This window comes from Anolis sagrei, chromosome Y (genome assembly GCF_037176765.1).
Source record: "Anolis sagrei isolate rAnoSag1 chromosome Y, rAnoSag1.mat, whole genome shotgun sequence".
Lineage (NCBI taxonomy): Eukaryota > Metazoa > Chordata > Lepidosauria > Squamata > Dactyloidae > Anolis > Anolis sagrei.
The window spans coordinates 67,638,603-67,665,400 of record NC_090035.1 but is presented as its reverse complement, the minus strand read 5'-3'; the positions used below and the strand labels follow the sequence as shown (position 1 = coordinate 67,665,400).

Below are 26,798 nucleotides of genomic sequence, written 5' to 3'. Positions count from 1 at the left end.
AGAGTGTTTCATTTAATTAGTGTTTAGAGTTTTGGCTAATGATTAGGGTTTTAGATTAGTGTGTGTGTATATATGTATCGTGTATAAACACAATATACACACAGCTAGCTAAAACACTAAACACTAACTAACCGAAGCAAGGTATTATATCATATTATATTCTTTTCTATTTTTCTTTCCTTTCTTATTTATGTATTTCTTTTATTTCTGTTTTTTTCCTGAATGCCACTTACTTTGATTGCAATTTAGATTGCTTGTGATGAAATACATAAATATTTTTAAAAGCAGTGCCATTAGCAAGCCGGGCAATCTTTGCCTCTATGGCAACACAGGAGTAAGCTGATATATAATGAAAACAAACTTTTGACCTAATTCAAGAAACAGGAGGATAACTAAGAACAAATTCAAATGGTCAGCGGCCTAAATTTCATGTTATTGTGCCAATTGAAATAAAATTCATGGAATAAACTGGGGAATAGGAAATCAGGCTTATATAAATTATGTTGGTTACGGGGTCCTATTCTTCCCTTACCATTTCTCTTATAATTTTCCTTGTTTGCTTCATAACACCCAAAGTGGTTTTTTTAAATCATAGAATCATAAAGTTGGAAGAGACTTCGTGGGCCATCCAGTCCAACCCTCTGCCAAGAAGCAGGAAAATCGCATTTAAAGCACTCCTGACAGATGGCAATCCAACTTCTGTTTAAAAGCCTTCAAAGAAGGCGCCTCCACCACACTCCGGGGCAAAGAGTTCCACTGCTGAACAGCTCTCACAGTCAGGAAGTTCTTCCTAATGTCCTGGTGGAATCTCCTCTTCCTGTAGTTTGAAGCCATTGTTCCATGTCCTAGTCTCCAGGGTGGCGGAAAACAAGACTGTCTATGACTTCCTCACATATTGATACATGGCTCACATCATGTCTCCTCTCAGCCTTCTCTTCTTCAAGCTTAACATGCCCAGCTCTTTCAGCTGCTCCTCATAGGGCTTGTTCTCCAGATCCTTGATCCCTTTAGTCACCCTCCTCTGTACACATTCCAGCTTGTCAACATCTCCCTTCATTTGTGGTGCCCAGAATTGGATACAGTATTCCAGATGTGGTCTGACCAAGGCAGAAGAGGGCTAGCAAATTTGGTGTCCAAATTTGGTGTCAATTCCCCCAGTGGTTTTTGAGTTCTGTTAATCCCACAAACTAACATTACATTTTTATTTATATAGAAGAGTAGTGAATGGATCCAATCATTGAAGTCCTGGTTGCACAGAGTTAGCAAGATGTGAGTTGACGCCAGGAGCTCTTGGAGGTCTCTCGTTCATAGAATCGTCATAAATCAAAGTCAAATGGAAAGAAAATAGTGGCAATGACAAAGATGACGCCAAGGTATACAGAGTTTTCTTTACTAAGGCAGGATGGTGGGAAGGAAGCAGGAGATGAAGGCAGGTCCACAAAGTCGTTTCCCGTTCACTTGGCCCAGCGATAAAGTGTCCTGAAGTGGCAGGAGATAGTTGCAAAGTAAGAAAAAAAAGAGAGTGATTAAATTACTCACTGCCATTTCGGATGAGTGGACTTTGCATCAGTTTGCATGACAATGGGATAGCAAATTGGTTAAGACTACCTTGTTAGGTCCCTTTTTACTGTATGGATGAAATGCTCTGGGCCTCAATGGGATATTTACATCTGAATAGACCCACAGGTAGGTTTGGGCTGCTTAGGAAGAAATGATTAGATTACTCTGTCCTAATGATGCTTAAGGGTACAATGAGTTTTGTTCCTCTCTCCTTAGGAGTTAGGCTCTAGTTCAGTGATACTCAACCTGGGGGTCAGGACCCCTGGGGGTCACAAGGGGGTTTCAGAGGGGTCCCAAAAGACTTTCAGAAAAAATATATTTATGATGGTCTTAGGAATCTCTTTGGCATAGTCCTTTGGGTTCACAATGCTCTCTGGTTGTAGGTGAACTACATCTCCCCTAAATCACTGTCAATTCATTCTAAATCCTTCCAGTATTTTCTGGCTTTGGGAGTCTCTGTGTGGGTAGTTTGGCCCAATTTTATCATTGGTGGGGTTCAGAATGCTCTTTGATTGGTGAACTATAAATCCCAGCAACTACAATTCCCAAATCTCAAGGTCTAATTTCTTTCCCCAGACTCCACCAATTTACATATTTGGCATGTTAAGTATCCATGCCAAGTTTGGTCCAGATCCATCATTGTTTGAGTCCATAGTGCTCTCCGGATGTAGGTGAACTACATCTCCCCTAAATCACTGTCAATTCATTCTAAACCCTTCCAGTATTTTCTATTGGTCATGGGATTCTCTGTGTGGGAAGTTTGGCCCAATTTTATCATTGGTGGGATTCAGAATGTTCTTTGATTGTAGATGAACTATAAATCCCAGCAACTACAACTCCCAAATCTCAAGGTCTAGTTTCCCCAAACTCCAGCAAATGCTCACATTTGGGCATATTGAGTATTCATGCCAGATCTATCAGTTTTTGAGTCTATTGTCGAAGGCTTTCATGACTAGAATCACTGGGTTCTTGTATGATTTTCAGGCCGTATGGCTATGTTCTAGAAGCATTCTCTCCTGATGTTTCGCCTGCATCTGTAGGAAGCATCCTTGGTGGTTATGAGCATGCTTGCCACAGATGCAGGTGAAACGTCAGGAGAGAATGCTTCTAGAACATGGCCATACAGTCTGAAAAACCTACAACAACCCATTTTCTGAGTCTATGGTGCGCTCTGAATGTAGGTGAACTACAACTTCAGAACTCAAAGTCAGTGCCCACAAAACCCTTTCAGGGTTTTTTGCTGTTTATGGGAGTTCTGTGCACCAAGTTTGGTTCAATTCTGGGTAATGTGTTAAGTTGTTAATTGTTGTTACATTATTACATTGAATTATTGCTGTTTTTATTGGTTGTGAACCGCTGTGAGTCGCCTTCGGGCTGAGAACAGCGGTATATAAGCAAAATAAATAAATAAATAAATAAATAAATAAATAAATAAAATTCTATCATTGGTGGAGTTCAGAATGCTCTTTGATTGTAGGTGAACTATAAATCCCAGCAACTACAATTCCCAAATGACAAAAATCAATCTCCCACCCAACCCCATCAGTATTCGAATTTGGGCATACTGGGTTTCTGTGCCAAATTCAGTCCAGTGAATGAAAATACATCCTGCATATCAGATGTTTACATTACGATTCGTAACAGTAGCAAAATTACAATTATGAAGTAGTAACGAAATAATGTTATGGTTGGGGGTCACCACAACATGAGGAACTGTATTAAGGGGTCACGGCATTAGGAAGGTTGGAAAACACTGGATTAGATTAATCTGAGCTAGTGATGCTTCAGGGTGCAAAGACTTTTGTTCCTCTCTCCTTAGTACTTAAGGCTCCAGTTAGTATTTCACAGATAGTATCTGCCAAGAAAACCCCATGATCGGTTGTCTTAAATTAGCAATGACTTGAAGGCACACAACAACTAAAACAAGGGCTGGTTTAGGGAGAGTACTTTTGAGCAATAGCAAAGTCATTTGATGAACTGGGCAAAAGATGAAAGTAAAAAAAAATTAATATTCTAAATGTTTGTTGCTGTTGTGTGCCTTCAAGTCATTTCCGATTTATGGCAACCCTATTGTGGTGTTTTCTTGACAACATTTTGGGTCAGAAGGAGTTTCTCCGTGCCCTTTTCTGTGGATGAAAGAGCATAATTTGCCCAAGGTCTTGGATTTCCATTGCCAAGAGGAGCATTTGAATTTTGTTCTCCCAGGGCCCTAGTGCAACATTCAAACCAAACAAGCTATTGTGTTGATGAAGGCTTTCATAGGCAGAATCACTGGGTCGCTGGGAGTTTTCCATGTTCCAGAAGCATTCTCTCCGGACGTTTCACCCACATCTGTAGCAGGCATCCTCAGAAGTTGTGAAGTCTGTTGGAAACTAGGCAAGAGAGTTTTATATATCTGTGGAATGAACTCTTGCCTGCTTGAGGCAAGTCTGAATGTTGCCATTGGCCACCTTGATTAGCATTGAATGGCCTTGCAGCTTCAAAGCCTGGCTTCTTCCTGCCTGGAGAAATCCTTTCTTGGGAGGTGTTAGCTGGCCCTGATTGTTTTGTGTTGCAATCGGCCACCTTGATTAGGGAAATGGGGAATTCCACACAGCAAACAATTAGGGCCAGCTAACACCTTCCAACAAAGGATTCTCCCAGGCAGGAAGCAGCCAGGCTTTGAAACTACAAGGCCATTCAATACTAATCAAGGTGGGCAGTTGCAACATTCACACTTGCCTCAAACAGACAAGAGTTCTTTCTCCCAAACTGGACATTAGTCCACAGATATATAAACCTTACTTGCCTAGTTTCCAACTGACATCACAACCTCTGAGGATGCCTGCCATAGATGTGGGCGAAATTCCCCCAGGCAGGAAGCAGCCAGGCTTTGAAGCTACAAGGCCATTCAATGCTAATCAAGGTGGCCAATTGCAACATTTTTCAGCAATGAAAATGAAAAATGTACTGAAATAGGGGCCTTGGAAAAAAGGCAGCATGGTGTAATGGTATAAGTGTTGGATCATGATTTCTGCAGAGAGGGTTCGAATGTCCACTGAGGTACAGAAACCTGCTCTGTGACCTTGAGCAAGTCATATTCTCTCAGCCTCAGGGGAAGGCGATGGGAAACCTCCTCCAAGACATCTTGCCAAGAAAACCCTATGATAAGAGTTATCATAGGTTGGAGTTGGCTTGAAGGCACGCAACAACAAAATAGGAGCTTTGTACCACATCTCTAGGTCAAAGGTTTAACAGCTGTGCCACAGGGAGGCATTCAAGGAGTTCTGCCAATTTCCTACAGATCCCACAATTGATGCTCTTGTGCAAAGAGACTGGGGTGTAAATAAGATTCCTCACCAATTAAACTCAGGGCATGAGAAATCCTGGGATATAGAGCAGTGTAGATCCATCCTCAGGCCCCTTCCCAGGATCTGATCCCAGATTATCTGTTTATCCCAGGTTATCTGGCAGTGGAGACTCATAAAGCCAATACTCTGGGATCAGATCCTGGGATATAGGGCAGTGTAGAAGGGGCTTCAGTGAGCTTTCTGGCTCAGCCTGGTCTAGAACTTGGAGTTCTCCCTGAACTTGGATCTCTCCCTGAAGGGGACTCAGAGCGGTGTACAAGTTATATGTACATACAATATATTATTAGCATAGCACAATATTAGTATTATATATTACTATATTGTATTATACCACTATACTGTATTATTATTAGTAATATTATATGTAATATGAAATATAAACTTATTATATTGTATTATTATTAGTAGCATTATATTGTATTACATTATAATATTATCAATATTATATGTGTATACAAATATTATATTATTAGCTCAGCACAATATTAGTATTATATATTACTATATTGTACTATACCACTATACTGTAATATCATTAGTAATATTATATGAAATATGAATATAAAATTATTATATTGTATTATTAGTGTTGTATTACATTATAATATTATCAATATTATATGTGTATACAATATATTATATTATTAGCACAGCACAATATTAGTATTATATATTACTATATTGTACTATACCACCGTACTGCAATATTATTAGTAATATTACATGTAATACAAAATATTAAATTATTATATTGTATTACATTATAATATTATCAATATTACATGTGTATACAATATAAATTATTAGCACAGCACAATATTAGTAATATATTACTATATTGTACTATACCACTGTACTGCAATATTATTAGTAATATTACATGTAATATGAAATATCAAATTATTATATTGTATTACATTATAATATTATCAATATTACATGTGTATACAATATATTATATTATTAATACAGCACAATATTAGTATTATATATTACTATATTGTACTATGCTACTATACTGTAATATTATTAGTAATATTATATGTAATATGAATATATAATTATTATATTGTGTAGATATATGTGTGTGTGAGAGTGTATGGAGTTATACTTTTAAAATGTACCTGTTCTGACTTACAAACAAATTCAACTTAAGAACACACCTACATAGCCTATCTTCTTTCATGGCTGGAATCACTGGGTTGCTGTAAGTTTTCTGGGCCATGTTCCAGAAGCATTCTCTCCTGATGTTTCTCCCACATCTATGGCGGGCATCCTCAGAGGTTGAGGGGTCAAGCTGTGAGGATGCCTGCCACAGATGTGAGTGAAACGTCAGGAGAGAATGCTTCTGGAACATAGCCATACAGCCCGGAAAATGCACAGCAATCCAGTGATTCTCACCGTGAAAGCCTTCGAGAACCTATCTTGTTCGTACCTTAGGGACTGCCTGTATATGGTCAATGTAGACCCATATAATACAGATCAGTGCAGTTAACCACATTATATAGGTCTGCCCTGGCTATATAATGTTCTAAATTGGATTATAAGGCAATGTAGATCCAGCCATTCACTCTGCCACACAAGCTCCATTCTTTGCTGTCAGAAGCATGTGCGAGAAGTACTCACATTACCACCATGGTGAAGACCATGGAGCCCAGGACTATTCCTATGATGAGAAGAATGACATTCTTTTTCTGCAAGAAGTTTGGACCTGAGAGCATGTCTTCCAGGGAAGGTCGGTGTCTTTCCACGATATCCTGTGCTACCTTCGGTGGGGGATTCAGAATGGCAATGAACATACTTTGCAGCTCTTTTTCCAGCCCAAGTCTTTTCTCTGTCACTGCAAGAAAGGGAGGCAGAAAGTTCAAGCTACTTACTCGTCTCATTTCCGCTGTCAATTTTACTGTTTAGATTTCATCACTTTGATTTTTTTTATATGTGTATTAAAGGGTTTCTCTTGACATTAAGTCTACTCTGGGGGGTGGTGCTCATCTCCATGCCAGCCACATGAGCTTGGAAGTGTCTATGGACAACGCCAAAGTGCCGGCATTGTCCATAGACACTTCCAAGGTCATGTGATCGGCATGACTGAATGGAGTGCCGTTACCTTCCTTTAAAGCGGTACCTATTGATCTACTCACATTTTTATGTTTTCGAACTGCTAAATTGGCAGGAGCTGGGGCTAACAGTGGGAACTCACCCCCATTCCCTAGATTCAAACCACCGACCTTTCAGTCAGCAAGTTCAGCAGCTCAGCAGTTTAACCTGCTGCGCCACCGGTGGCTCATGCAGGTGTATATTAAAACCTATAAAAACTGAGCCTTTGCTTTAGAGCACTAAATTCATTTTTTATCTTAACAGGTTGTGTGAGTGGATGCACGTGCTTGGATTTTGTTAATGATCAAGAGAAAACTCTCTGCTCATGCTCAGAGAACATTCACACCTAGCTCCAACAGACAAGGGTTCTTTCTCCCACTCTGGTCTTTCCACAGATATAAAACCCAGTTTTTCTAGTTTCCAACAGACCTTACAACCTCTGAGGATGCCTGCCACAGATGCAGGCGAAACAGATGCAGGCTCTTGTGCTTTGCTACTCTGCTGCTGAGTACGCATGCCCAGTGTGGAACACATCTCACCACACTAAAACAGTAGATGTAGATGAGAGAATGCTTCTAGAACATGGCCACACAGCCCAAAAAACCTACAACAACCCACAATGTAATCTATTCTCCCTTTAACACTTTCCTATCCTGTCCCTCTGATAGAGAATCCTCTCACACTCTCTGTCCCAATATGTCTGTGATTGTTATGTCCTCACCATTGACATAGAAGTACTTTCTGATGAGCAAGTCATCTCCTTCTACGATCTCACAGATGAATGTCCCATGGTGGGCTCCTAAGGTGGGCCGGATTAGGAGGGTTGGATTGAACCCAAAGGCCAGGTCTTGGAACAGAAAAAGGTCCTCAGTTCTGAGCTGTAGATGAAGAGGTGCAAAAAAGTATGAGATAATCAAGGAGGGACTCAGAGTTGGAGATGGGACAAGGGAATGAGACAATGTTGGCCGGTGGTGGGGAACCCAAATCGTCGCTCCATTAATGCTAAAATCTGCAAATAGAAGAGACTTCCATTGAATTCATTGTTGAATGATGAATCCCCAGAAAGGTAAACACAACTAAGGATACACATATACTTTAGAAATATGTATATTGATTACTTTAACTTCTGTAGCTTAATGCCATGGGGGTGTGGGAGTTGTAGTATTACAAGGTCTTCAACCTTGTTTGCTGGGGCCTCACCAAACTACAACTCTCAAGAGCCCATAGCATTGAGCCATAGCAGTTAACATGGTGTCAAACTGCATTCATTTTACAGTGTAGATGCACCCTGAGCCAATGCCTGTGGCTTTTCGGGGATTGAAATAGATTAAAGTCATAAAGTATTAAACCATCATTCAGCTTCCTTGGCAAAATTAATTCCAAGGAGATTTGCTATTGCCTTCCTATGCAGCTGAGAGTATGACTTGCCAAGGATCTTCCAGAGAGTTTCATGGTGAGGCAGGATTCGAACCCTGGACTTCCAGAGACCAAATCCCTTTCTGCACTATCATATAATCCAGATTTATTTTTATTTATCACTTGCCGTCCCCTGCCACGCATTGTGTAGCCCAATCTGTGTATATATGTTTTGTATATGCATATATATGTGCATTTGCGTATATAGGTTAAAGGTAAAGGTTTCCCTTGACATTAAGTCCAGTCATGACCCTGGGGTGTGGTGCTCATCTCAATTTCTAAGCCGAAGAACCAGTGTTGTCCATAGACACCTCCAAGGTCATGTGGCCGGAATGACTGCATGGAACGCCGTTACCTTCCCACCGGAGTGGTACCTATTGATCTACTCACATTTGCATGTTTTCGAACTGCTAGGTTGGCAGAAGCTGGGGCTGACAGTGGAAGCTCACGCCTCTCCCCGGATTCGAACCCGTGACCTTTTGGTCAACAAGCTCAGCAGCTCAGTGCTTCAACCTACTGCGCCACCAGTGTATATGTGTATATATGTGCGTTTGCGTGTATATATGTGTGTGTGTGTGTGTGTGGTTTTGCGCATGCGTTGAAATGTATTTGGGGGGGGGGGTTGGCTTTTAAAGTCTCTTCTGCTGTGTTTTTATGAGTGATGGTCACTCGTTGGCCTGATAGGTGTATTGTCTCCAAATTTGGTGTCAATTTGTCCAGTGGTTTTTGAGTTATGTTAATCCCACAAACGAACATTATATTTTTATGTATATAGATGTCAAAAGCAAGTGAAGGGTACAGTTAAAATGCATGTAAAAACACAAAGTTAAAAAAAACTTGGCATTATACTAACGTTCTTTGACCAGTAGCTGGCCACTGTGGTGTCGCTGTGAGAAGGTCGTCCATTGTGCATGTGATAGGGCTCAGGTTGCATTATAGTAGGTGGTCTGTAGTTTGCTTTTCTCCACATTAGCATCTCGTGGACTCCACTTTGTAGTCCCATTTCTTAAAATTAGCTCTGCATCTTGTGGTGCCAGAGTGCAGCCTGTTTAGCGACTTCCACTCTTCTCGCCCAAGAGGGAGTTTCTCATCCGGTCTCAGCCACTGATTGAGGAGTTGGGTGTCAGCCTGCCACTTTTGGACTCTTGCTTGCTGAGGTGTTCCTGCAAGTATCTATGTAGATCTTAGGAAGCTGTTTCTTGATTTAAGGTGTTGGCATGCTGGCTGATATCCAAACAGAGGATGGGCCAAAAACGTCAATGCTTTCATTACTGGCTGCTACTTCCTGGCAGATGTCAGGTTGTGCAATGCCAGCTAGACAGTGTAATTTCTCCAGTTGTGTGGGGCATAGACATCCTGTGACAATGCAGCATGTCAAATTAAGAGCCACATCCACTGTTTTAATGTGGTGAGATGTTTCCCACACTGGGCATGCGTATTCAGCAGCAGAGTAGCAAAGCGTAAGGTAGATGCCTTCACTGTGTGGATTATCAAAGCAAACAATCCACATTATCTACTTTGAACTGGATTATATGAGTCAACACTGCCATATAATCCAGTTCAAGCAGATAATCTGGATTTTATATGGCCATGTGGAAGAGGCCCTAGTAGAATGCAGTACAATAATACAATGCTGGCCCTTATTTCTTGATTCAGCCTCCAGCAATTACTTGTGTGGGCCTCCTAGAGCAGGGACAAACCAACAGGCTTCCGGCCATCATATGTTCAATTGTAGCCATTTCATTAAATATCAAGTGGGACGTACACATAAATAAATATAAGAGATGATTTCATCCCCATCATATTTTTCTCTGAAGTTGGCCCTATTATTGTTAATGGGATTATGCAAGCATGCTTTGGATTTCAATTTCAGTGTTTTTTGCTTTGGATACAATTTATGTGGGAAGATAATTATTTTCTTATGTAACCGCAGGGATCCAGGGAGGAATAGAGATGGGGGAGATGCCTCCCCACTCCTCCAGCTGTCTCGCTTATGCTTGGAAATAGAACAAGTGGAGATTGCAAACTGGGCCAGAAAACAAACAACAGAATAATCAGGTAAAAGGACAGATGATACCCCTTATGGACACAATCATCCATGGATGCTCAAGTCCCGTTACATACAAAAGCAGAGTAAAATGGCATATCTTATATAACTAGGGCAGAAATCTAGGTTTTCATTTTAATATATATATATATATATATATATATATATATATATATATTCAAGCCAGTGTGATTAAATCCATGGATATATAGAATCTGTGGGCACAAACCCGACTGTACAGGCAGTCCCCAAGTTAGGAACAAGTTAGATTCTGTAAGCTTGTTATTAAATTGAATTTGTTTGCAAACCGGAACAGATACATTTTTAAGTGTAAGGTAAAGATAAAGGTTTATCTTGACATTAAGTCTAGTCGTGTCTGACTCTGGTGTTGTTGTTGTTTATTCCTTCAGTTACTTCTGACTCTTCGTGACCTCATGGACCAGCCCACACCAGAATTCCATCGGCCGTGGCCACCCCCAGCTCCTTCAGAGTCAAGCCCGTCACTTCATGGATACCATCCATCCATCTTGCCCTTGGTCGGCCCCTCTACCTTTTCCCAATTTCCCCAGCATCAGTGTCTTCTCTAAGCTTTCCTGTCTTTTCATTATGTGGCCAAAGTACTTCATCTTTGCCTCTAATATCCTTCCCTCCAATGAGCAATTGGGCCTTATTTCCTGAAGTATGGACTGGTTGGATCTTCTCGCAGTCCAAGGCACTCTAAGAATTTTCCTCCAACACCACAATTCAAATGTATCTATTCACTCAGCCTTCCCTATGGTCCAGCTCTCACATCCGTAGGTTACTAAGGGGAATACCATTGCTTTGACTATGCAGACCTTCGTTGCCTGTGTGATGTCTTTACTCTTCACTATTTTATCGAGACTGGACATTGCTCTCCTCCCAAGAAGGAAGCATCTTTTGATTTCCTGGCTGCAGTCTGCATCTGCAGTAATCTTTGCACCTAGAAATACAAAGTCTGCCTCCATGTTTTCTCCCTCTATTTGCCAGTTATCAATCAGTCCGGTTGACAGAATCTTTGTTTTTTTAAATGTTTAACTGCAACCCAGCTTTTGCACGATCTTCTTTCACCTTGATTAGAAGGCTCCTCAGCTCCTCCTCGCTTTCAGCCATCAAAGTGGTATCACTTTGGGGAGTGGTGCTCATCTCCATTTCTAAGCCGAACAGCCAGCGTTGTCCATAGACACTTCCAAGGCCAGGTGGCCGGCATGACTGCATGGAGTGCCGTTACCTTCCCGCAGAAGTGGTACCTATTAATCTACTCACATTTGCAAGTTTTTGAATTGCTAGGTTCAAAAACAGTGGGCCTAACAGTGGGAGCTCACCCTGCTCCCCGGATTCGAACCGCCAAACTTTCAGCCAGCAAGCTCAACAGCTCAGCAGTTGAACCTGCTGTGCCACAAGGAAGCAAAGAGGGTTAAGTGTAACTCCAGCCAAAAATATATCTTTTTTAGCTTTCGATACCATAGGGAAAAGGAGCCCCCAGTGGTGCAGTGAATTAAAGCACTGAGCTGCTTAAATTGCTGACCGAAAGGTTGCAGGTTCAAATCCGGGGAGTGGCGTGAGCTTCTGGCAACCTAGCAATTTGAAAACATGCAACTGTGAGTAGATCAATAGGTACCACTCCGGCGGGAAGTTAACAGTGCTCTGTGCAGTCATGCTGGCCACATGATCTTGGAAGTGTCTATGGACAATGCTGGCTCTTCAGCTTAGAAATGGAGGTGAGCACCAACCCCAGAGTCAGACACAACTACACTTAATGTCAGGGGAAAACCTTTACCTTTACCTTACCATAGGGAAGGGTTAACAAACCTGTGGTGTTTGTTTTACTATCTGTGCCGCTGTTTCAGAAGATTTCACCTCAATCTCAGCAAGCGAGAGTCCAAAGGTGGCAGGCTCAAACCCAGAACCTCAACCAATGGCTGATACCCCCTGGGCACACAGAAAACTGGGCAACTTGGAAGGCGCTGAACAGACTGCGCTCCGGCACCATGAGATGCAGAGCCAACCTCAAGAAATGGGGCTACAAAGTGGAATCCACGACATGCGAGTGTGGAGAGGAGCAAACCACTGACCACCTGCTGCAATGCAACCTGAGCCCTGACACTTGCACAATGGACGACCTTCTTGCAGCAACACCAGAAGCACTCCAAGTGGCCAGCTACTGGTCAAAGGACATTTAGTCGACTACCAAACTCACAAATTTTGTATTTTGTCTGTTTGTTTGCTTTATTCTGTTAGAAATGTAATATAATTGACTGGTTGCCCTGACACGACAAATAAATAACCTCAATCTCTGTCCCTTTGACAATTGGATTTTGAAAAATTTGACTTGTTGTGGAAACAAGGATTGGCAAGAAATCTTCTGTTGAGACACCTCTTCTCCATGATAACTCTTTCAGGAGTGAATTTCCCTTCCAAGGGATAGATTTCTCTCACTTCCTGTGGTCTTAACCCCCCCCCCCCCCGTTCTTAACTATTTGTTTGTAAATCAAAAGTCTGTAACTCGGGGACTGTCTGTATGCAGTTTGCACTTCTCTAATGCTTGGAACCAGAAGTGTTCTGGATTTCAGATCCCCCACCAAAAAAATAAAAAAAGATTTTGCTCTACCTGCATTTGTATTTAGGGACATAATGAAATATCTTGGAGATGAGACCCAAATCTAAACATGATATTCACAGAAGCTTCATATATACATCTTATATGTGTACTGTTAGGTCTCTGTTATAGAACTCCAATATGCTGATAACAATGTCGTCTGTGCGCATTCAGAAGAAGACCTACAAACCACTCTAAACACCTTTGCATAAGCATACAAGAAGCTCGGCCTGTCATTGAACATCGAGAACACTCAAGTGCTGTTCCAGCAGTCATCAGCCAATCTCTCTCCAATGCCAGAAATACAGCTTAATGGTGTAACATTAGAAAATGTTTTGCCAGTGTAAAAATGAAAATATTACCAAAAATGATTTTTCTCTTTCAAAATCTTCCAATAATTAGAAACCAAAACTTACTGAAAGAGTGGAACAAAGACATAATGAAATATATTTGGCAAGGCAAAAGAGCAAGGATTAATTTCAAAAATATGACAGAAGGAACAAAAAGAGGAGGTTTTGCAGTCCCAGACCTAAAACTGTACTTCGAAGCCAGTGCATTGATGTGGTCTAAAGATTGGACGGAATTAAAGAAAGTAAAATTACTAAACCTAGAAAGAATTGGCCTGAGAACTGGTTGGCACTACTATATGTGGTATGAAGGTCCAAAAAAAGAAAAAAAACTGGAAATCATTTCACTAGGTCGGCTATTATGAAAATTTGGCAAAAATATAAGTTAAAAATATGTGAGAAAACTCCATTATGGCTATCCCCTTTAGAGGTTATGCAAAGGAGAGAAATGGGATGGAATAATTGGCCCAAATATAAGGAATTATTAAAAAAAAAGAAGGAGAGACAGCAATAAAAACTCAACAGGAAATGAATTTGATAAATAAAAATATATCGTGGTATCAGCACAGACAAATAAACGAATGTTTTAAGAAAGATTAAAAAATAGGATTTCAAGAACAAGACACCTTTTGGGACAGCATATTGAAAACTGAAAGAAAAATAATAACTAAACTATATAAAAAATTAATAGAATGGAATTTAGAGGCAGAAAGTGAGAAAAAATATATGAAAAGATGGAATGAAAATCTGTGAAAAACAATTAAAAAAGAAGATTGGGAAAAAATCTGGAGGACAAAGATCAAATATACGTACGCAATAGACCTAAAAGAAAATTGGCTGAAGGTGGCGCACAGATGGTATATGACCCCTAAAGAAATTAAGTAACTCCCACAAAAATATAAACATAAAATGCTGGAAATGCGGAAACATAGAGGGTTCATATTTCCATATGTGCTGGTCGTGCCCAAAAGCTAAATTGTACTGGAAAAAAAATTAAAGAAATTACACAGGAAATGCTACATATAAAAATACCACTTAAACCAGAGATATATCTATTAGGCATAACAGACTCAAAGATGGATAAAAACACAGACAAACTCCTATTCTTATTAAATACAGCAGCAAGAATTTGCTATGCAAAACTCTGGAAGAAAGAAGACACTCCAGAAATTAGGGACTGGACAGAAAAAATCCTAGATATTAGGAATATGGACAGATTAACATACTTGATATCAAAAAATAATGGAACCCCAATAAAAGAAACTGACTGGACAGATGTGACAAATTACTTAAAATAAGGAAATAGAAATACAACAATAAAAATAGAGGAGAAAAAATAGGAAGAAAATACGGATGGAAGAAAGAAAAGGAAAATCCACTCGGAAGATATAAAGGAAGTCAACGAGGGAGACATATTCCAGCTGTCCCCATTGTTTGTTTTTAAATCTTTGCTACTTCTTTTCTTTTCTTTTCTTTTTCTTTCTTTCTTCTCTCTCTTTTTCTCCCCCTTCTCTCTTCTCTCTTTCACTTCTTCTATCCTCCCCCCTTCTCCTTTCTTCTTCTTTCTCCCTTTTTTTCTTTCTTTTCTCTTTTTTATTATATATTATCACTTTTCTCAGGTTATTTGCACTGTATGTTATAAAATGAAAACTCTAATAAAGATTATATATATATATATATATATATATATATATGAAAATGTTGATCATTTCCACTACCTTGGCAGCCACCTCTCCACAAAAGTCAACATTGACACTGAAATACAACACTGCCTGAGCTCTGCGAGTGCACTTTCCCCCCCGAATGAAGCAGAGAGTGCTTGAGGACCGGGACATCCGTAGGGATACCAAGGTGTTTGTTTATAAAGCTATTGTCCTCCCAACCCTGCTATACGCCTGCAAAACATGGATTGTCTATAGACGTCACATGCAGCTCCTGGAACAATTCCATCCGCGCTGCCTCCTGCAAATCTCTTGGGAAGACAAGTGGACAAATGTCACGTGTTGGAAGAAGCAAAGACCACAGCATTGAAGTGGTGGTCCTTTGCCATCAACTCCGCTGAACTGGCCACATTGTCCAGATGCCCAACCACCGTCTCCCAAAGCAGTTGCTCTACTCCAAACTCAAGAAGGGAAAACAGAATGTTGGTGGACAGGAAAAGAGATTTAAAGATGGGCTCAAAGCCAACCTTAAACACTCTGGCATTGACACTGAGAACTGGGAAGCCCTGGCCCTTGAGTGCTCCAGCTGGAGGTCAGCTGTGACCAGCAGTGCTGTAGAATTTGAAGCGGCACAAATGGAGGGCAAAAGAGAGAAACGTGCCAAAAAGGAAGGTGCATCAAGCCGACTGGGACCGTCACCCACCTGGAAACCAATGCCCTCACTGCGGGAGAAGATGCAGATCAAGAATAGGGCTCCACAGCCACCTACGGACCCACTGCCAGTACACTGATCCTGGAAGACTATCCTACTCGGACAACGAGGGATCATCTAAGTAAGTAAGCAAGCACTCTGAAGGTAATTTGTATGCACAATTTTGTATACACAGGTTCATCAGAAAGCAAAGGTAGCTTTGTCCCAATTGTCTTATGGATTGTTTTGGATTTTGAAGCATTTCAGATTCTGGATTTACCTGCATCTGGCAGAAAGGTTACATTCATTTCCTATTTCCGCCACCAGAGGGAGGAAGATCAAGCACAGCATTCATGGCACAGTGATATACTTTTATGTTCTCTATCTAGGCTTGAAAAGTTTTGGAGAGTCACTTTAGGAACTTTGCAATCAGTTTATATGCACTCACTTGTGGCACCAAATTCAGAATGCTATCAAACACATCCATGTGCACAATTCCAACCTTACTTACTTACTTACTTGATCCCCCATTGTCCGAGTAGGATAATCCTCCAGGGTGGGTCCGTAGGTGACTGTGGAGCCCTGTTCTTGATCTGCATCTTCTCCCGTAGTGAGGGCATCAGTTTCCAGGTGGAAGGTGGTCCCGGTCGGGGTTGGCTTGACGTGCCTTCCTCTTGGCACTTTGCTCTCTTTCGCCCTCCATTCGTACCTCTTCAAATTCTGGAGCACTGCTGGTCACAGCTGACCTCCAACTGGAGCACTCAAGAGCCAGGGCTTCCCAGTTCTCAGTGTCTATGCCAGAGATTTTAAGGTTGGCTTTGAGCCCATCTTTAAATCTCTTTTCCTGCCCACCAACATTCCATTTTCCGTTCTTGAGTTCGGAGTAGTAGAGCAACAGTTTTGGGAGATGGTGGTCGGGCATCTGGACAACGTGGCCGGTCCAGCGGAGTTGATGGTAGAGGACCATCGCTTCAGTGCTGGTGGTCTTTGCTTCTTCCAGCTCACTGACATTTGTCCGCTTGTCTTTCCAAGAGATTTGCAGTATTTTCTGGAGGCAGCGCTGATGGAATTGTTCTAGGAGTTGCATGTGTTGTCTGTAGACAGTCCACGTTTCGCAGGCATATAGTTAGGTTGGGAGGACAATAGCTTTATAAACAAGCACCCTGGTATCCCTATGGATGTCCCAGTCCTCAAACACTCTCTGCTTCATTCGGAAAAACGCTGCACTCGCAAAGCTCAGGCGGTGTTGTATTTCAGTGTCGATATTGACTTTGGTGGAGAGGTGGCTGCCAAAGCAGCGGAAATGGTCAACATTTTCTAATGTTACACCATTAAGCTGTATCTCTGGCATTGGAAAGGGGTTGGCTGGTGACAGCTGGAAGACCACTTTGTTCAATGACAGGCTGAGCTTCTCGTATGCTTCTGCGAAGGTGTTTAGAGTGGTTTGTAGATCTTCTTCTGAATGCGCACAGACGACGTTGTCATCAGCATACTGGAGTTCTATAATAGATGTTGTTGTAACCTTGGTTTTGGCTTTCAGTTTGCTGAGACAACCAACAAGAATGAAACAGGGGAACTGTGTCACTCATACAGCCATACCCTGTGGCTGGGGAAACCCCATCCCTTTCCATGAGAAATAGAATTGTTTCCATACGGACTAAAATAGGGTTGCACAAATGTCAGAGGGATCTGTTGGATAACATCTATGGCCTCTTCTACAAGGCCCTATATCCCAGGATCTGATCCCAGATTATCTGCTTTAAACTGGATTATATTTCTTTATTTATTTACTATATTTATATCCCGCCCTTTTCGACCCTGAAGGGGACTCAAAGCGACTTACAGCAGAAGCAAAATTCAATGCCTTAAACAATTCAACAATTAAATAACATTTAGTTAAAAATCTAAACGAGGTTAAAAGCAATTAAAACATAAACAATACCATTTGCAACTATAAAATCACATTTTTCACAATCAAGGTCAGGCCATTCCAATGATCGTTACACAAATCCAAGTCATCTATTGCACTGTATTAATATATAATTAATGTGACAGATGCTGTATTAAATCCAGTGATTTTTATTTTACAAAAACAATATAATGGCAAGAAAAGCTTTCTCAATAACATAATCATTTATTTCAAGTCATTTCAAGGGCCAACAAGTACACCAGTTTCTTTGGGGATGGCCGTGTTTTGCTTTTGGAGAGCACTTCCAGACAATACCCAAATCTGCACCAAAGTGTATTTTTAAAACCCACTTTGGTTCAGATGTGAGTTCACCCCCCCCCCAAAACACCCAGGCTTGGTGGTGGGGGGGGGGGCACCCCCAAAACAAGCCTCAAAATAAGAAAAATCTTACTGGGCCACCGCCAAGCTGCTCTGCGAGTCCTGGAACATAGAAATAATATGCCAGGAGACAGGAACCTCCACTTCCTCCTGGTCTTCTGGTGCATCTCCTGTACATGCCAGGAGGATTCTCAAGGCAGCCGAACAGCGGCCTAGCAATTTTCCATTTAACTTTAAGGCTTGTTTTGGGGGGCTTGGGAGGAGGATGTGGGTGCCATCTTGTACATTTGGGCTCCAGGAGCCCAAAAAGTGTGAGATGGCTGTGGGGACTGACTCAAGCATCTCAAGACAACCCAGTAGTCAGTCCCCACTGGCCCAATATCCCATTAGACCCAGGCCCTTTTTTTGGATGCCTCCAGTAAAAGCATGACAGGACCTGCATTTTTGTACCTGTCTGGAAGGGTCCAAAGCAAATGCTACTCAGGAAAACCAAACATGCTCTAAAGAAAAAAGTATATAACAATGATTTTTGGTAAAAGAATTAATCTCAATTTGAGACAATACTAATTGAGACCCCATTGTACTAAAAAATGCCAATTACAAATTTACCATATAAGACAAAAATATAGTACTCCATGTGAAAGATAAATAACTGTTTTTTAAGTAGAAAATTAATACGTAAATTAGTTATATAAAAGCATAAATTCAATGTGTATAAAATCATATCCAAATTTGCATGTACAAGTTTTAACTTATACAAGGAATTAAAATCTAAAGTAGGCCTTTGGACTACTTGGAGTCTTCAAGGGCAGGCCAACGTAGAATGCGTTGCAGTAATCTATTTGAGAAGTAACAAGACTAAGTTATCCCCTTTCCTGCACTTTTGCAAGGTTCCCTCCATCAGCACTGCAACTGAAGGACAAAATAAATAAATTCACAAAGCCAGTGAACTGGCACCTCACATAGAAGTTTTTCTTCTTAAGTTATTCTGAGCCCCCAGAGAGTCACTTACATCTTTAGCAAATTTCCACCGGATTGTCCGATCTTGGGGAACCTCGAACTTAACCTCACAGTTGAGAAGAGTTGCATCTCCTTCCTTTTTGTGAATATCCTGTACTGCGGGGTTGTAGAGATAATGGGAAAATGGGTATGAGAGGGATATAAAATCAGTTTGTTTTTAGCAAAATCTAACTCTATCCATCCAAATGCCTGGTAGCTACACAACTGGGAGTAGTTCTTCAATATTTCTCATGTCCCTATATAGATAATCCAATGGGGTGATTTACTTCCCCTCCCATTATCCCTTTCCCTTATTTCCCAACTGTCCTGAATTGAGTCCTGATAAATTTTCAATTGTTTCACTTTGTCATTTCACTTTAAAATGTTTGTTTCTCTCAAATCTTTCAATTTCCCCTCTTTGTCCTATGTTGATCTCAATTGTTGCAAACTGAGGTTGGATCAACATTGCCATATAATCCAGTATCAGATCACAGATTATCTGCTTTGAACTGGATTATATGAGTTTACACTGTCATATAATCCAATTCAAAATAGATAACACCATGTAACAACATTTGAAAAAAAAAATCTGCTCCTGGTTTGAAAGTGTTATTCCTGTTCTATTGTGCGGTACTTACTTTGAAAGTAGTTATTGTACTCCAAAACTTCGTTTTTGTGGCTGCCACAAACTATTTGGAATTGGTTGAAACTCAATGAGATATTTATTGAAAAACTATTGCAAAATATGCTGCAGTTTAATAAACTTTCCCCATGTTTTAATAATTAGGAAATGACATTGATATTTTTTTTCATGTCAGACGCGACTTGAGAAACTGCAAGTCGCTCCTGGTGTAAGAGAATTTGCTGTCTGCAAGGACGCTGCCTAGGGGATGCCCAGATGTTTTACCATCCTGTGGGAGGCGTCTCTCATGTCCCCGCATGAGAAGCTGGAGCTGACAGACGGGAGCTCACCCCTGTCCCCGTATTCAAACCGCTGACCTTTTGGTCAGCAGTCCTGCCGGCACAAAGGTTTAACCCATTGCACTACCAGAGGAGATTCCTATGATGTTGATAACCCAGGAACAAAAATCGTGTTACATGGTGTCAACTGGGACCAGAAACTGGATTATATGGCAGTGTAGAAGGGGGCTGAATCCAAAATACATTCAGTTAACAGCCTCACTAAACGACAAACCTCAGAATTCTGCAAGTGGCAGAAACCAGATTTTAAGTGGATTTTTTTCTCCAGTGTGATAAAATGGCAGTAAAAGAAAGAAAGGAACGGAGAAAATTCTTCCCCTTCCCAGTTGGCTCAGGCAAAAGCAAACTGGTGCATCATTTCCTAGTTTGAGTATTTCCCCCCATTCATACTTTTTGCCATTTTGGAAACTCTCTACATTAGCCCGAAAAAACCTACAACAACCCAACTCTCTACATTGCTTGGCCATATGTATCTCAGTTTTCATCTGGGAAATAATATAATAGAGTCTGGGCGCAAAAGTTTATTTCCTACCATCATCATCCAATCTCCCACTATCAAGTCACCTTACTTAGAAAGAAAATCACAGAAAGAACCAAAGAGAATATACTTGGGCAATCGATTGGCAACTGGCAGTCCTCAAAACTACAAGATGTGCAGATATAGTAACGGGCATTTATCTGGAACCCTGTGGGGTACAATAAAAGGAGAGCTGAGAATAGATTTATGAGCCAGAAGGGAAGGAGGTAGGGATGCGGTCTGGGGGACTTACAAAAATGGAATGCAGGGAGGTGTTTTCATTAAAATCAGATGGCTTCTAGACTTACCACATGGAGGAATGCAGGCTGAAGCTGGAAAGCGGAAAACAGTGAAATCGTGTTTACTTAATGAGTTAGAACAGTGGTTCTCAACCTTCCTAATGCTGCGATCCCTTAGTACAGTTTCTCATGTTGTGGTTACCCCTAACCATATAATTATTTTTGTTGCTACTTCATAACTGTAATTTTGCTACTGTTATGAATCGTAATGTCAATATCTGATATGCAGGATTCACTGGACCAAATTTGGCACAAATACCTGATACACCCACATTTGAATACTGATGGGGTTGGCGGGATTGATTTTGTCATTTGGGGTGTTGTAGTTGCTGGGAGATATAGTTCACCTACAATTAAGGAGCATTCTGAATTCCACCAATGATGGAACTGAACCAAACTTGGCACACAGAACTCCCATGACCAACAGAAAATACTGGAAAGATTTGGAGGGCATTGACCACGAGCTTTGGAGTTTTAGTTCATCTACCCCCAGAGTGCACTGTGGACTCAAACAATTATGGATCTGGACCAAACTTGGCACGGATACTTAATATGCCAAATATGTAAACTGGTGGAGTCTTGGGAAAATGGGCCTTGACATTTGGAAGTTGTAGTTGGTGGGATTTATAGTTCACCTACAATCAAAGAGTATTCTGAACTCCACCAATGATGGAATTGAACCAAACTTGGCACACAGAACTCCCATGACCAACAGAAAATACTGGAAGGGTTTGGTGGGCATTGACCTTGAGCTTTGGAGTTATAGTTCAACCACCTCCAGAGAGCACTGTTGACTGAAACAATGATGGATCTGGACCAAACTTGGCACGGATACTTAATATGCCAAATATGTAAACTGGTGGAGTCTTGGGAAAATGGACCTTGACATTTGGAAGTTGTAGTTGGTGGAATTTATAGTTCACCTATAATCAAAGAGTATTCTGAACTCCATCAATGATGGAATTGAACCTGCAATCGAAGAGCACTCTGAACCCAGCCCACAATGAATCTGCACCAAAACTTGACACACTACCTATATGGCCAACATTGAATACTGGTGGGGTTGGGGGGGCGGGGGGCGGTGATGTTTTTGAATTCTTGGTGTTGTAGTTCACCAAAACCAAAAAGGAAGAGAAAGTCAGGTGGCGAGATCTTCAGCCTTCTCTACCAAAAGGGTTCCTAAGACAGACTGTAGAATTAGTCCCGTTCGACACCACTTTAACTGTCATGGCTCAATGAAGATAAATCATAGAAGTTGTACAAGGTGTTTAGCCTTCTTTTCTGAGAAAAAAGTGCTGGTGGCTCGCCAAATGACAAATCCCAGGATTCCCAGCATTCAGTCATGGCAACTAAAGTGGTGTCACACTGCATTAATTCAACAACATAGATGCACCTGGGAATAAAGAAGAATGCTGAATGATTCCCCACCCCCACCCCCAACACTCCTCCTGTACCTTTTTTGAGTTTTGCCACTTCTTCCTTGATCTCTTCTGCAGCTTCTGAGATGCCTATTCGGAAGGGTACTATGGAAAGAAAAAGCTGAAGGTTTCTTCTCTGTGTCAGATGGACTATTTCAACAGAAAGGATGAAACAATGAAAATGAGCAAAATCCTTTCATCCTTCCTTCCTTCTCTTTTTTCCTACCTCCTTGCTTTCTTTCCTTCCTCCTTCTCTCCCTCCCTCCCTCCCTCCCTCCCTCCCTCCCTTCCTTCCTTCCTTCCCTTCCCTTCCCTTCCCTTCCCTTCCCTTCCATCCTTTCTTCATTCCTTCCTTCCTTCCTTCCCTTCCCTTCCTCCCTTTCTGTCCTTTCTTCCTTCCTTCCTTCCTTCCTTCTCTCTTTCCTTCCTCCTTCCCTTCCTTCCTTCCTTCCTTCCTTCCTTCCTTCCTTCCTTCCTTCCTTCCCTTCTATCCTTTCATCATTCCATCCTTCTCTTTTTCCTTCCTTCCTTCCTTCCTTCCTTCCTTCCTTCCTTCCTTCCTTTCATGCTTCCCTTCCTCCCTTTCTGTCCTACATTCCTTCTCTCTTCCCTTCCTCCTTCCTTCCATTCCTTCCTTGCTTTCTTCCATTCCCTTCCTCCCTTTCTATCCTTCTTTCCTTCTCTCTTTCCCTCCTCCTTCCCTTCCTTCCTTCCATCCATCCATGCTTCCCTTCCTCCCTTTCTGTCCTTCCTTCCTTCTCTCTTTCCTGCATCCTTCCCTTCCGTCCTCCCTCCCTCCCTTCCTTTCCCTTCATCCCTTTCTGTCCTTTCTTGCTTCTCTCCTTCCTTCCTTCCTTCCTTCCTTCCTTCCTTCCTTCCATCCATCCATCCATCCATGCTTCCCTTCCTCCTTTTCTGTCCTTCCTTCTCCCTTTCCTTCCTTCCTCCTTCCCTTCCTTCCTTCCATCGATCCATGCTTCCCTCCCTCCCTTTCTGTCCTTCCTTCCTTCTCTCTTTCTTTTCTTCTCTCCTTCCCTTCCCTTCGCTTCCCTTCGCTTCGCTTCCCTTCCCTTCCCTTCCCTTCCCTTCCCTTCCCTTCCCTTCCCTTCCCTTCCCTTCCCTTCCCTTCCCTTCCCTTCCCTTCCCTTCCCTTCCCTTCCCTTCCCTTCCTCCCTTTCTGTCCTTCCTTCCTTCTCTCTTTCCTTCCTCCTTCCCTTCCTTCTATCCATTACCAGGCAGACAGTCATCCTAGCAGGGAGTACTTGCATGTGGCCTCCGTGTCAGAAAGTTTGCCCATGTCTGGTGTAGTGGATTGCGGGTTTTGCTACAACTCTGAAGAATATGCTCCGTGATGGAAACCCACTAGCTGACCTTAGGCCAGTCACACTCTTTCAGCCTCAGAAGAAGGCAAAGGCAAATCTCTCTGAACATGCATTCCCAAGAACACGTGTAATAGGTTCACCCTAGCTGGAAACAACTTAAAGGCACACCACAAAGGGAGTGCGGGAGGCCAACAAATAGAAGTAATTGTGGTAGACTACACTGTGTAACAGCTCTTTGTTCCTGAGTTATAAATGTCATTTCCTAATTAATTATATCATAAAAACATGGAAAAAGTTGATTAAACTGCCTAAACTTTGCGTTTGCAGGACATCCTGCAGCACATTTTGCTATAGCTTTTCAATGAATATCTCATTGAATCCTAACCAATTCCACATAGTTTGTGGTAACCACAAAAATAAGGTTTCTGGGTATAACAGCTACTTTCAAAGTAAGGACTGCACAATTAAACAGGAAATAACACTTTCAAGCCAGGAACAGAATTGTTTTGAAATTTTGTTACATAGTGCTATTTTCCAAAATCTCATGGGAGAATAATGCAATCTCTTAATCTCCAAGAGTTCCCCACTCTTGCTTTCTGGTTCCTGTTAGAAACAAACTATAAAGAAAACTCTGCATACCCAAATGTGCCCACCCCATCTTACAATACCTTCTCTCACTTGCCTCAAGTCCTCTGGATAGAGTGAGACGTATACTATTATTTAAATTTTGCAGAATGCTGCAATGTCTCACCATTGGCCGTGCCTTTCTCCTCCATGAAGAACAAGATCCTGGAAAATGTGTCTTTCAGCTTTGGCATTTCAGCCGCATCTTGGAAAGAATGGAAGAGGAACGAATGCAGTTTGTTACCAATTTAACAACCATGGCTGTGCTATGGAATCCCGGGAGTTGTAGTTTTGCAAGGTCTTTGGTCTTCTCTGTCAAAGAGTGCTGACGCCTCACCAAACTTCACCCCCCATGATTCCAAGACATTTGCAGGTGGAAGCATCATCTGGACCAGCATTAAGCAGAAGACACCAACATGTCCCCTATGAATAGTCAGTTAAGACAAGGAAGGTGAATCCCTTTGATCCAAAGGGCTGCATTGAATTGCAGAGCTGTTTTCAGAGGTCACATTTGGGACCTAAAAATGCCCTCATATTGTTTACTAGCCATCCCCTGCCAGACGTTGCTGTGGCCCTTTCTGGTGATCCGGAAAATAAAGTAACGAGAAAGTGTTGGTTTTTAATATATGTAATTTCTTTATGCTTGTGGGTAAAGAGTACTTGTTTCTTTGTAAGTGTTGATGTAGAGATTGTCTCGTTTGCCTACTCTGGAACATAGAATATATTATTGTCCTTCTTTAGGGCTCCCTTTCAATATGATATTACATCTGCCATATACATATATATCTCTGTGTGTGTGGATCATCTACCTACCTACCTATCTATCTATCTATCTATCTATCTATCTATCTATCTATGGCTGAATGGCTCTTTGTTAGGAGGGCTTTGATTATGTTTTCTTGCCCTGGTGAAGAGAGGTGGACTGGATGGCCTTCAGGCAGCATTTGTCAACCTGGGGATTGGGACCTCCTGGGGGAGGGTCGTGAGGGGGTGTCAGAAGGGTTGCCAAAGACCACCAGAAAGCACAGTATTTACTGTTGGTCGTAGGGGTTCTGTGTGGGAGATTTGGCCCAATTCTATCGTTGGTGGGGTCCAGAATGCTCTTTGATTGTTGGTGAACTATAAATCCTAGTAACTACAACTCCCAAATGTCAAGGTCTATTTTCCCCAAACTCCATCTGTGTTCACATTTGGGCATATGGAGTATTTGTGCCAAGTTTGGTCTAGATCCATCATTGTTTGAGTTCACAGTGTTCTTTGAATGCAGGTGAACTACAACTCCCAAACTCAAGGTCAATGCCCACCAAACCCTTCCAGAATTTTCTGTTGCTTGTGGGAGTCCTATGTGGCAAGTTTGGTTCAATGCCATCATGGGTGGGGTTCAGAATGCTCTTTGATTGTAGGTCAACGTTAAATCCCAGCAACTACAAATCCCAAATGACAAAATCCATTTTTTGAGTGATGGTCACTCCTTGGGGTAGTAGGTGTATTGTGTCCAAATTTGGTGCCAAGTGGTTTTTGAATTATGTTAATCCCACAAACGAACATTACATTTTTATTTATATAGATTGTACTTTGATGCCACTTTAATTGTCACGGTGGATCACATACAATGCATGTATTTGAGGGTACGCTCAAGCTTTCTGGCAGAAAATTGTAAACACCTCACGAAACTTCCAATACTAAGTTTCCACAGAATAGGGCCATAACAATAAGTTGTATGGAAGCCCAATAATGACATACCATAGTGTGATAAATATGTAAGTCCTCCAGTGGAAGCTTGTGCCATCCCCAGCTGGAATATTATGCATATTGAGGGCACTTAAGGCCTGAATTTTTCTGTTCCTTTTGGTTCGCTAGTGAATGGGATGGCACTCACCCACCTTGGTTGTAATGTAAGGCTCAAAGGACACCTTCAAGGCCTGCAGGCAAGCTCCATGCTGCTCACTCTCGTGGCCCAAAAAATACTGGCAAACGCGAAGGCGTTCAGCACCATTGGAGAAGCAGTAGAGGCAAGCCAGTGCTGGGGAAGCTAGCCAGAGGAGCAAAAGAAACCGGGTTGCCATTGCTGAGTGCCCAGAAATAAATCTTCTTGTTGGGAAAGAGCTCCATCCAAGGAAAGAACCCTTTAAGATGTCATAATGGGGTTCCAGAGCATTGGTTATGATGGTATGGTTCTGGTATCTGTTGTGCCACATTGGAAAAGGTTTTCAAATGACTTTAAAGCAAAAGCAAAGGACCATTCAAACCCTCTAATCCAGTATTTCTCAACCTTTCAAATTCCGCAACCCCTTAATAGAGTTCCTCATGTTGTGGTGACCCACAACCATAACATTATTTTCATTGCTACTTCATAACTGGAATTTTGCTACTGTTATAAATTATAATGTAAATATCTGATATGCAAGATGCATTTTAATCCATTGGACCAAATTTGGCAGAAATATTCAATATGCCCAAATTTGAATACTGGTTGGGATTGATTTTGTCATTTGTGAGTTGTATTTGCTGGGATTTATAGTTCACCCACAATCAAAGAGCATTCTGAACTCCACCAATGATGTA

The 26,798-nt window shown here is 41.5% G+C and overlaps 1 protein-coding gene across 1 annotated transcript; it reads right to left on the bottom strand.

The window, feature by feature from the left end:
- Positions 1 to 292: 292 nt before the first annotated feature.
- SPACA6 (sperm acrosome associated 6) lies at positions 293 to 26,560 on the bottom strand. The gene is given in 10 exon segments (XM_067462254.1): positions 293 to 1,479; positions 6,537 to 6,750; positions 7,729 to 7,885; positions 19,086 to 19,189; positions 20,662 to 20,806; positions 20,809 to 20,846; positions 20,849 to 20,902; positions 22,324 to 22,392; positions 24,361 to 24,438; positions 26,113 to 26,560. Coding segments are annotated over 10 exon segments (1,203 nt in total). The 5' UTR covers positions 26,432 to 26,560; the 3' UTR covers positions 293 to 1,454.
- Positions 26,561 to 26,798: the final 238 nt, after the last annotated feature.